The 12,638-nt window shown below is 42.1% G+C and overlaps 1 protein-coding gene across 1 annotated transcript in view; it reads left to right on the top strand.

Moving 5' to 3' along the window:
• galntl6 (polypeptide N-acetylgalactosaminyltransferase like 6) overlaps positions 1-9,209 on the top strand; it is a 114,889-nt gene extending 105,680 nt beyond the window's left edge. The window contains exons 8-13 of the mRNA XM_035417141.1: positions 500-617; positions 3,033-3,140; positions 3,476-3,697; positions 6,736-6,852; positions 7,382-7,531; positions 8,310-9,209. Coding sequence (XP_035273032.1) covers positions 500-617; positions 3,033-3,140; positions 3,476-3,697; positions 6,736-6,852; positions 7,382-7,531; positions 8,310-8,477 — 883 coding nt within the window. The 3' untranslated portion in view covers positions 8,478-9,209. The remainder of the gene's footprint in view (positions 1-499; positions 618-3,032; positions 3,141-3,475; positions 3,698-6,735; positions 6,853-7,381; positions 7,532-8,309) is intronic.
• Positions 9,210-12,638: the final 3,429 nt, after the last annotated feature.

Genomic DNA, 12,638 nt, shown 5'->3' with positions numbered 1-12,638 from the left:
ATTAAGTAAAATATGCTGATAGGTTGGCATTGCTCTTTTGTGTGTGACAGACAATGATTCTGAGAGTGAACAGACCATTCTCCTTTGTGTTGGGGTTACAGCATTATTCTGTGGTTAATTTACACATTAAATTGGACTCATTTTTAATGGTGGTAATTTTACAGAATATTGATTGTTGGAATATAAAAAGATCCACCCTTCAGATTTTGGACTGTTTCATTACATTTGATTACATGAGGTCAGTTGATTGCTTGAGTCGGCTTGTTAATTGCAAATGTTTGTAAAAGCTGTGTTGTTTCTATTTATTGTTTGTCAGTAAGAATTCATGAGTAATTGATAACGAATAATAATATTACTTGTTCATATTTCTTGCTCTGCCTGAAAGTGTGAATGTGGATCTCTGTGTGATGAGTCACTGTTTACACACAAATCAGGTGATATAACAGCAGGTGATTCACTGAGGCGGTGATTCTGCTCTTCTTCTGCCTCCCACCCCCAGATCCCCAGTGATGGCGGGAGGGCTTTTTGCTGTCAAACGGCAGTGGTTCTGGGAACTGGGGGGCTATGACACAGGACTGGAAATCTGGGGCGGAGAGCAGTATGAGATCTCCTTCAAGGTAAGAGCAATCAGGAGCGCTGGTATATCTCAGAGAGTACATGAAATCTTCAGTGTAAGAGAAACCAGGAACATGGGACAATGGAGCAGAATATATAAAATCATCCATCAGTGTAAGAGAAACCAGGAACATGGGTCTATGGAGCAGAACATATTACATTTTCAGTGTAAGAGAAAGCAGGAACAGGGTTCTGTGGGGCAGAACATATGAAATCTTCAATGCAAGAAAAACCAGGAACAGGGTTTATCTAATAGAGCATGGACAGTCAATTAAATAGACCCCTTCTTCAAGAGAAGCAAATCCAGGAGAAGTGGTCCATCTAATACCACACCAGCAAGGTGCAGAACACAGGGCTGAGAGCAGCACTAAACCCCACCTGAGTCTCCCCACTAATGCCACGAATGTAGCGCAACTACTCATCAATGTTCTGAGGGCAAAGGAGAATTCATAAACACCGCCCCCTACTGACAAACACTGTCTGCTTTGTTGTCAGGACACATTTTATTTGTAAGCTTATCACTAATCATTAGTCTTCTGTTTTAGTGTTTTTCCTTTTTGGCTTGGTTAATAGTCCTGTAAGTACTGTGCTTGAATAATCAATAGACATTGACAGGTAGTTAAATCTCTTTCTTGTATCTAATGTTGTTCCAGATACCCCAGTAGAGTACTTAATGGCCAGTACTGTCAATACACTAATTTGTAAGACGAGAAGAAAGCTTGAATGTTTAGTCACTGCACCCTAAACAAACTTTTGGGATGAAGAGTATCATGGACAATATCAATAATATCACCAATATGCCAGGGTTATAAAGGCAACAAATATTTTATCTGGCCAAATTATCGCAATTATTTCTAATTGGTTTCTTCATGAAATGCATGGATTGTTAATCCAGAACAAATGAAAGCAGGTTTGCAGTACATGTCAGTATATATTTAAAAGCTAATGTTTGTACACTTCTTTCATGCCCATAAGTTATCATTGCTTGACCTTGTACTGTGGCCATCTATCATGTGGGTGCTATGTTTCAGACATCTATTTTCTACCAAAGGGAATATATCAGGCGGAATCATTTTTTGTTAGAGAGCTCCAAAAAAATTAAGTCCCAGTGCAGTGTAAATAGACTGGTGAAGACAATGATTATGTCCAGGTTGAACTTCAATCCCAGATAATCTGATTATATGGTGTTTGATTGTTAGAAGCTCAGAGGTGATTCCTTTTTAAATCCTGAAAAATCAGAGGGAAAGGATTTAGAGAAGACTTGTTTATTGTGCCTGACACACCTGCCACTGCTCGAGTTTTTCATTACATTTTTTTTTTCTGTTTGTCTGTAATTGGAATGCAGGCTTTTCCTCCTTCGTCTGAAACCATGGTAACAGCTAAGCATTCAGACGCTAAATTGCCTCAGTCCAGGTTTTTCCCTGAATTTTCTATTGACCATTTTTCAAGAGAGAGCACTTTCATCAAGTGTTTTATTTTGTATGTTTATAGCAGTCCTTTGTTTGTCATTGTTTGTCCTCAAAACTGAACTGCCCTTACAATGCTTGATACTTCAGACGGCCACATTTTGGCTCTTTTTTTCTGTCTTCAGATAGCACATATAAGATTATTCCATAAAAATGAATTTTCTAATTTGTTTAACCCATGTTGGGTTTTCATTTAGTATACATAAAACACTGCATGTTAACATTTTTCTGCCAAATAATTTTCACATGAAAACCAGGCTTTTCATTTCCATCAGACATGATCCAGCTTTGGCCAAGGTTGACAAAACCAGCTGAACATTTTTTTCTTGATAAAATGTGTCTGCACTCAATGAGACGATTCAAGCAAAAGAGCTGCCACTTTATACATATGAGAGATCTTTATGCACAAGAGACACCCTTTAGGAACAAGTAATAGGTTGTAGGAATTGCATTAATACAAAATAAGTTGTTTATCTTCACAGTTTAACAGTGAACTTAAAATTCATGAAAGCAGGCTATTAGCAGCATTGGATAATAGCTCTCCCTGTTGTTATCAGCATGATTAAGATCCAGGAGCAAATTAAATGGTATTTTTTTCTTTGTGTGTGTTTGTAAGTGTATTGATTGTCTCAAAGACATTTGGTCTGGGTGACCTTGGAGGTTAACAGATCACAGTTTGGTAAGATGCTGGGTACCATATTAGTATAAATATTATCTCATTATTCCTTTAACCCTTTGAGTAGCCTTTTTGGAATGTTTTTTCAACATTCTAAGTCAGTGTTTTAGAACACCGTTCCTTTCAGTCACCAGCAGTGATTGTCACATCAGCATTAGAATTTTCAGTTAAGAACATTCTAATCAATCATTTGTGACCTCACACCTTAAGGGGTTCAATGAGTTGGTCGTGCTTATTTGTGTGTGCCTGAAGCACGGTGGTCATGTGTTCTCCAGGTGTGGATGTGCGGCGGTAGCATGTACGACGTGCCGTGCTCCAGGGTGGGTCATATCTACAGGAAGTACGTCCCTTACAAAGTGCCCTCGGGAACCAGCCTGGCCCGGGTACGTGAACCACAGCCTTACATCCTTGTGTGATTTGTGGGCTGTTTGCTACATGCACATGTACATCAACAGCTGTTCAAAGTCACATGCAAAGTGATAACTTTTCATTTGTTCATTTTTTGCCCCTTCTGATCCTAATTTACTTTCTCAAACAACTGCTGTTAAATCTTGCACATATGCTTCTTCACTGCAGGTGAAGTTATTGATGTGCTTATGGTTACAGCATCAAACAATTAATGTTAATGTAGTTACAATGCAGACACACAATCATACTGTAGCCAGAAGCCATAGGGGATCCTGAATAACTCCCCAAACCCCCCCCCCCCCCCCTCCAGAACCTGAAGCGCGTGGCAGAGACCTGGATGGATGAGTACACAGAGTATATCTACCAGCGGCGGCCAGAATATCGCCACCTGTCTCCTGGAGACCTGACTGCGCAGAAAGAACTGCGGAAGAGCCTCAAGTGCCACGATTTCAAGTGGTACATGACCAACGTGGCCTGGGACCTGCCCAAATATTACCCCCCTGTGGAGCCCCCGCCTGCCTCCTGGGGAGAGGTGAGACACCCCCCCACCCCACCCCAAAAAAAAAAAAAAAAAAAAACAGGAACATGCTCTTTTTTATTATTCTTATTTTTATTTCTTATAGATGCTAAAATTGCGAGGTATGGTCTATAATACATGGAAAGGGGGTTATAAAAAAAAACATAAGGACACACAAGATTCATAATCAAGAAAGATGGAAATGCAGGTGAACATATGAGCATTGATACTTTCAAATAAGAAAATAATTATAATACGCATAACACCATAGCATGTCATAGCATCTAACCACTAAATGGATGACTGTGCACCAGTCAGAAAGAATAACCACAATGGAATCCCATCCTTGCCATAAAAACAGTGTAGAACTGCCCACAGATGTGAGAATTCCTCTGCTGCATGAATTCCTCCTATTACTGTTTCATGTGAACAGAGGGTTGCAATTATAGGGATGTGCTCGATTGTAGTGTAGCAGTTAGAATGTGGGAGATAATGAAACCCCACTACATAGGCCTCCCGTTGAAAAAGGCCTTGTGATCACAGTAAATACCCCCATACATTGTTCAGCGCGTGGAAGGGGGATGGCGCTTGAAGGGGGAGGGAAGGTGGCAGCATTCCCGTGTGTTGAAGCACGCAGGGGCGGTGACGGGTAACGCTTCAGATTACACGCGGCTCGTCTCCAGGAGTAGCAGGCTGCGGGACGTTACTCGGAGACGGGTGGGAACGGGGTGGAGACGGACGAAGGCGGGGCCGGGGTCTGCAGCTTTCAGGATGCAGCTCCGCCCACCTCCCAACTGGTGATAAGCCCTTCGGCAGCGCCTCCGTATCTCAATGACATTTGCTATCATTACTGTCCCCAAACACTCCTCTTTCCTCTGCCTTTTCCATTTTTTTTTCTTTCACGCCACGGTGTCGCCGCAGACAGGATAGAAATGAACTCTGGCGTTTGTGGTTTTCTCGCCTGTGTCCACTGATCGGACGGCGCACGGGTGTGCACTGATATATTCCAATTGATCGTGTGGTTTTCAGCGCGATGTGTCTGTCTTTAAGGCTATGTATTTCGAATCGGCATTCATTTAAATTTATTTGTGCGACGTTCATTTTACTGAGTAAGCAACTGACAATTTACTCAACACTTCAGTCAATACAGTGCTTAAAAGGACATTTGTGATGTCATGATGTACAGTACACTGATGAGCCAGTAATAGTCTATTGTAGTTGTTAATCACAGGCAGTATTCAGTACTTGGATTCAGCACTTAGATTGCTGAGACTGTTATCTCATTGGGGTTCGGATGCAGTCAGGTACACCACTTCATGAACTAATAGTGCGTGGAATCCTTTGGGGAACACTGTACTATTTCAAATGAAGACATGTCTACACGAATCATGTCAAAAAAAGATGGTTGACCATGTAGCGTTTATTCTGTATCAGAAATATTTGATTCCTAGTTCTGTCCTGCCTGAGGCTAGACCATCTGCACACGCATTTTCTAATACTGAATGTATGTCTAAAAGGACAGTTTCCTCGTCTATTCATAAACACCCAATTCCAGCAGGCCATTAGCCGTGAATGCGCTGGACCGTTTATCAAGTCTGTCTGCATTAGTGAGAGGAGACATTTTAAAGGGTGGTTGACAGTGTATATCTTCAGACTCTGCCAGAGTGAAAATTTATGCCCGGTAAATATCCCCTTTTCCCGGCGAATGACTGTAACTTTGCCGTGTGGCTGACAGTCTCCGAGTCCCGGCTTCTCCATTCCCAGCCAATCACCCTGTCTCCCCGCCTGACATACGGTCCAATAAAGGGGCTGCGTCGGTCTGGCAACCCCGGGGTGTGCCGCTGGATCTGGAGATGTGTGCGGGTGGGGGTAAAGGAGGAGAGCGCTATTGGTGGGGAGGGTAGCAGGGCAGATGCAAAAAATTATGTCCACTACCGGGCAGTGTCAGACCACCATTAACGCTCTTGAGGTTTCAGTCAGGGTAAACAGGCTGCTCACTAGCGTCGCAACCCCGATTCACCACAGGAACTCTCTGCTGAGGCACTTCCAGCACCAGTTCTGAGCATCACTGCTCTGAGAGCTAGCGCTTTAGCTGGCTACGCCACCCAAGAGCCTGAGTATTATATTACGCATGAAAACACCAGGCTGAACTTGTTCCTGAATATTCTGCCTTTCTCATTCTTTTTCTGCAGGCCAGTATTTTAAATGCAGGTATTATATTTCAAATCAGGCCCTCAGTTTGCCAGAGGAGGGTAATTGTAACCAGCGACAGTCACTGCCCAGAGCTGTTATAGCAAAGGAGGACAATGGCCACAGTGGTTGGGATTGTAATGAGTAGGATGGTGAGGGAGGTGGGCCACTGGGATCATAACTGTGCCCCCGCCCCCCCCCCTTGCCCTGTTAGCTGTCGAGCACAGCTCATTTTTCGGAAATAAATTTGGCAGAAAAAAGTAACTTTGCAAATATGCCGGCAGGTGATTCAATAAGATCTGTGAGATACAACACAACAGTGTATGCCTGCTGGAACTTGCAATCTTCAGTGTGAGTGCCTTGTGCATTATTGTGATTCCACATACTGTGCGCGAACTTAAATTGATTCGGAAATGAGAGAAGGCCAGTCAAGTGCGAACACTGCACAAAAGAAGGCCTGCTATCTATCTGCTATGACAATTCATCTTTTTGTTCCCATAATACAGCAGCGAAACGAGTGAGTCTCGAGAACAAAAAGCACATGCCAATTTAAAGACAGTGTCTGTGCCCATCAGTATTCTGGGTAACCAGCTGGACTCCATGCTCTAAACATGGGACCAGTTAACTCTGCCCAAATTTCAGTAAGTGGGTTCTGCAGGAAATCGTAATTTGCGTCTCTAAGAAGTAAGAAGATTTTTTGGATCTTGAAAGCAATAAAAACCTTTTCCCCAGCCTCTCCTTGCACCAAGATGGAACTGCCCACTTTAGCCAATCACAGAACAGGAGTTACCCAGAGCGGTGATCAAGTAGCTGCAGCGCTCGCTCGTAGCTGACCTGGGATCTGCCCGATCTCATGTTTTTAGATCCGGAACGTGGCGTCGGGCCTGTGCGTGGACAGCAAGCACGGGGCCACGGGGACGGAACTGCGGCTGGACACCTGTCTGAAGGAGGGGGCCGAGCGCACGTGGGCACACGAACAGGTACCGCACGGGCCGCCCCGACACCAGGGGCACATCCACCCTAAAAAAGGCTCTTCCATCAAAGCCAATCTGGCCATGGATGGGACAGCCTTCTAGAGCTCCTCCATTCTACCTTTCTGAAAGCAATGAACTTATACAGCCAACAGCCATTTTCATACCAGAAACCCATGACTGTATTAGATGAGTGGTGCGCAATTTTAATCAATTTCAATGTTTTTGACAGTTATTTTACTAAATGGCTAGCTTTTTCCCCCATAAACACGTTTTTAATTTATTTATTAACATTTAAAGAAGACATTACAAGATGTATTATAAACTGAAATAAATAAAGGTGAATAATAATACCAAAAAATGGAGAACATCTGCAAAGATAATAAACTCAATAAATTACAGGTTAACTGGGAAAAAAACTAAAGCATAAAGTAAAATGTTGTAGTTTCTGAATGAGGCAGTTTGACATGACTGTGAACATCTGTAAAGGAGCGCAATCCATAAACCCCGGGTTGATTCTGCCGCTTTGCTGTGGCAGATCTTTACCTTTGGCTGGAGAGAAGACATACGACCGGGAGATCCTCTTCACACCAGGAAGCTGTGTCTGGACGCCATCTCCAGCAGCAGTCCCGTGACACTGTACGACTGCCATGGTATGAAGGGCAACCAACACTGGCAGTACAGAAAGGTGAGGTCAAAAAACAAGTCACTGTCCTGTCACTGGCACACCAGGGCTGTGTGTGAGTGACAGAGCTGGGCTTGGACTAGTTCAACCTTGCCCTTACAAAAAGACAATATAATACTATGAGTTATACGCACAAAACCATTAACTTCATCAATGAATGATACACAGTAAATGGGCTGTGTGTGTGTATGTGTGTGTGCGTGTGCTTGTGTGTGTGTGTGTTTGTTTTAAGAATGATTAGGGTAAATTCTAAAAAGGTTTCAGCATCCTTATTAATGAAAAGGAGTTTCTCTTTTAACTGTCTTTGTGTACCTAATTCTCAAGCGTCAACGCAAATATACTGATTAGTGAGAGGAACTAACAATCAGAGCCTGTCTTGATAAGGTTATTAAGAGCAACTGAATGTCTTATCATGGAGTGATTGGAATTGTGTTGATTAATACACTGCTGCTTTTGACCTACAGACTTAAGGGTGCAGTCCACTTCTATTTATAAATATTAAATCCATTATGTAAAACACATATATGCACTGTATGCATTTTTATAAATATGAATAATTCCTACTTTCCTGTGCAAATTTTTGAAGTGTTTTACTGTTGCTTTTTTGACATTATGTTGAACATTTATTATGCTTTACATAGCTTCTGTAAAATAAAGTCTTTTTTCCCATCGTGGCCCAGTCGTAATGTTGTGGAGAAGTTGTTTCTGTAGATATGGGAGGATTATTACATTACCGTGTTCGGATGACCACGTCAGTCCTTTTTTATCTCCCCTGTCGTAGGATAAATCTCTACAGCACCTGGTAAGCAGCAGCTGTATGGATTCCAGCGCTGTCGATAAGAGGATTTTCATGAACAAGTGCAACCCACAGTCTGAGACACAGAAGTGGCTCTTCCAGCATATCAACGTCACCGTCCTGGACAAGTTTAACAGCCCCGCCAGTTCCTAGGGATCGCCCTGGGAAACAAACAGCCAATGACCATCCTCCTGGACTGCCGGGTTGCTGGGCAGGGGTCTGTTTCCAGAGCAGCACTTGCTCTTCTGTCTCGAGGTTCCCGTCTCAGGAGCTCCAGCGGGGAACAGGCCGATCGGCTGACCAAATTCGGCGAGCTCGCTCGCGAGACGTAGCTGTTGGAGAGGCGACCGGAAGCGAAAAAGAACATAAACGCGACCACAGCCACCTTGCTGGTCAAGGAAAAGAAAAAAAAAAACTAAAACATCTTTTTCTAGCTCAAGGTCCAACTCAGGTCCAACCACCACTGCTACGCGTCAGAGAACAGTGGTTGTGAGATTGAGAGAGTGGAAGAAGGAGGAACATTCTCAGTTTTTAAAAGCAAAGGGCGCATGATGGATTTGTCAGGGTGTCTCTTTGACACCTTGGCTCAATCCTTGACTCTGTGTTAGCACTTTTATAACGTTTTTCATTATTGTTTTACTAATGTGTTCATTTTATATATATACATCTTTTTTCATTTTACAGCAAATCTATCTGGGTATATTTGATTGGATATATTGTTTCAGGTTCCCGTGAAAATAAGGTTGTAATGAAGTGTGGTAATCTGGTATATACATGAAGTAAAGTCATTCAATGATTATAATGAAGATTAATAATATGTTTTTTCAGCTGTGTTCATTTTTTAAAGCCACAAATTATAAATTAAACATGATGTTGAAGAATGGGCATGGGATTTTTTCTGAGTGAGTCTGCATTGCTGGGTGCATCCTTGCATCTGGGTAAGAGAGAAAGGATAAGAGAGTTAAATCTAATGGTGGTTAAAATATATTCACCGCTGTACTTGTGTCAAGACTGTGAATAACACTAGAACCATGGGAAACAGTAAAAGGTTGTCTTGGACATATTAAATTCATCCCATTTGGTCTTGACCCCTAACATATACCACTGTTAGGGGTCAAGACCTATAATGTGATGCCTGTGCACCCTCTGCTGGTTTATATTGTAAAACACATCAATGGAATGATGTGGTGTTCATAAGTGCTTAACACAACATGATATATACATTTTACAAAGATGTCTTATGTGGCCTAACATTTGAACATATGGTATATGCATTTTAGAACATTTTCAGACAGAATAGTATTATACTGGTTTTGTTACCCCAAACTTCAAATTTTAGACTGTGATCTGTGTCACCATAATTGGAAGCAATGTTTAAAAGTTGTCAGTTATGCAGCACTCTATCTCTTATGAGCAGAGTATTCAGTTCCAAAATAAATCTCCCCCCCAGCCACATTGTAATCATATGAAAATGATTTAGAGAGAGAAATCTCAGTTCAAAAATTAGATATGCAAATTAACTTGCATTCCGTTACAAGATTATAAGCATCGTTTTTGAGCTGCTTTACACTTCTGGCACCCTGTAACTTAAGCTAAGATACATCAGTGGACATGTTTACAATTATCTTCATGTATCTTGGTTTCCCAAATGATAGGGCAGTTGTGGGTTTCTATTTATGTTTCTTGTTATGCGCTCTACTCAACCACTAGGTGGTAGCAGAGTTAAAGGGATTAACCCTGACCTAGTTGGCAGATATGGTGAGTGGAGGATTTCGGTTTGTGGCATAGCATTTTTGAGCTAAATGTTTACAATTGTCAGTCCGAAATCTAACGTCTGTTGTGATATTGTGGATAATCTGCACAGCCATTAATGCATTTGTCTGGCTGGCATTTGTCTGGCTTTCTGAATTCACAGTGAGGTCGTTTCTTGGCTGTATCCATTATCACAGCGAGCGACTGCCTCAGTATTTTCTCAGCTATGATTGCAATATTACTGCATGTGTAGATGTGAATACTCATCACTTCAGATAGTAAGTATGCCACGCTGATGAATTATATGATTACTCTGAGTGCAGTGCCTACATTAACTAAACTTAAATGTGGGGACAGTTTTATTCCTCATCAAACAACTGAGAGTGCAAGCAAGGTGCCTTGATCAAAATCCATAAGGCACAATAAGACCACAATTAAAAATGCTGATTTACTGGTTCCTAAATTAAAAATAATTCCAAGATCAGATCGATTACCAACCCCCATGTCCTCAGCCTGCGATTCAGTGTAAAAGACTGACACCCACTCAGGTTTACGACAAAAAGGCAAAGTTTGTTTACATCTATTTACACAATGTTAACAGGATAACAGAAGTTGTGAAGGAAATTACCTCACAGTGTAGCGGTTGAACAAATACGGATAGGATCAGTGCACACCCTGAAAATCAACAAGTGATCGGACAGCCTTTAGGGTGGGAATTGGATATACACAGCCCTGTGTTGGTTGCCACATTATATACATATATATATATATATATATATATATATATATATATATATATATATATGAATGATGAATGAAATATTGCATTTATATAGCACTTTTCCAGATGCTCAAAGGGCTTTTCAGTGATGTAAGTGCACCCACCAGCAATGTATATCACCCACCTGGGTGATGCACGGCTGCCATTTTGTGCCAGAACGCTCACCACACATCAGCTGAGGTGGAGAGGGAGAAGACAATTATTCAATTATTTACCCAACCCAATCAGGGGATGATTAGGTTGCAGGTTGAAAGAGGCAGAGAGGGAATTTAGCCAGGACACCAGGGCACCCCCTAGTATTAGCAATGAGTGTTACGAGATCTTTCATGACCACAGTGAGTCAGGACCTCAGTTTTACATCCAAAAGATGGCGTCTCCTGCAGCATAGTGTCCCCATCACTGAACTGGGGCAATGGGAATTATTCGACCACTGAGAAAAACACTCCCTACTGGCCCACCAACACCACTTCCAGCAGCAACGTAGCTTTCTCAGGAGGTCTCCTATTCAAAAACTAACCACAGCCATACTTGCTTAGCTTCAGCCATTCAGCAGGAGCAGGGTGCATGGTTGTATGGCTGCCAGCCCTATACACTGCATTTCCAAAAGTATGTGGATACCCCTTCTAATTAGTGGTTTTGGCTATTTCAGGTATACCCATTGCTAACAGGAGCATAAAATCAAGCAAACAGCCATGCAATCTCCATTGACAAACACTGGCAGTAGAATGGGTCGTACTGAAGAGCTCAGTGACTTTCAACGTGGCACTGTCACAGGATGCCACCTTTCCAACAGGTCAGCTCATCAAATTTCTGCCTTGCGAGAGCTGCCCAAGTCAACTGTAAGTGATGTCATTGTGAAGTGGAAACGTATAGGAGCAACAACAGCTCAGCCACAAAGTGGTAGGCCACACAAGCTCAAAGAATGGGACTACCGCGTGCTGAAGTGTGTAGCGTGTAAGAATCATCTGTCCTCAGTGGCATCACTTACTACACAGTTTCAAACTACATCTAGAAACGTCGGCACAATAACTGTTCATCAAGAGCTTCATGAAATGGGTTTCCATGGCTGAACAGTCATACACAAGCCTAAAATCACCGTGCACAATGCCAAGCGCCGGGTGGAGTGGTGTAAAGCACACCCCTATTGTACACACAAGCATCTGAAACGCATTCTCTGTAGTGATAAATCAGGCTTCACTATCTGGCAGTCTAACAGATGAATCTGTGTTTGGCAGAATGCATAGTGCCAACTGTACTGGCCCAAATAGTGCCAAATGAAAAGTTTGGTGAAGGAGGAATAATGGTCTGGGGCTGTTTTTCATGGTTCACTATCTGGCAGTCGGACAGACAAATCTGGGTTTGGCAGAATACATAGTGCCAACTGTACTGGTCAGAATAGTGTCAACTGTAAAGTTTGGTGAAGAAGGAATAATGGTCTGGGGCTGTTTTTCATGGTTCACTATCTGGCAGTCGGACAGACAAATCTGGGTTTGGCAGAATACATAGTGCCAACTGTACTGGTCAGAATAGTGTCAACTGTAAAGTTTGGTGAAGAAGGAATAATGGTCTGGGGCTGTTTTTCATGGTTTGACTTGGATATAGATATTACTGTTCTTGTATACAGAAACTAATTTTTTTTTTTTTTAAATGTCCTTAAATAAAAACTGATAATGTGCACTTCAATCACATCGTTTGATTACAAATCTAACATTGTGGAGTACAGAGTCAAATCAATAAAAAAAAGATATGTCCCAAACGTTATGGCGTTATGCAGTCTATAT

Source organism: Anguilla anguilla, chromosome 5 (genome assembly GCF_013347855.1).
Source record: "Anguilla anguilla isolate fAngAng1 chromosome 5, fAngAng1.pri, whole genome shotgun sequence".
Taxonomy (NCBI): Eukaryota; Metazoa; Chordata; class Actinopteri; order Anguilliformes; family Anguillidae; genus Anguilla; species Anguilla anguilla.
Note: the sequence above shows the minus strand (reverse complement) of the source record. Positions and strands in the feature narration are given on the sequence as shown.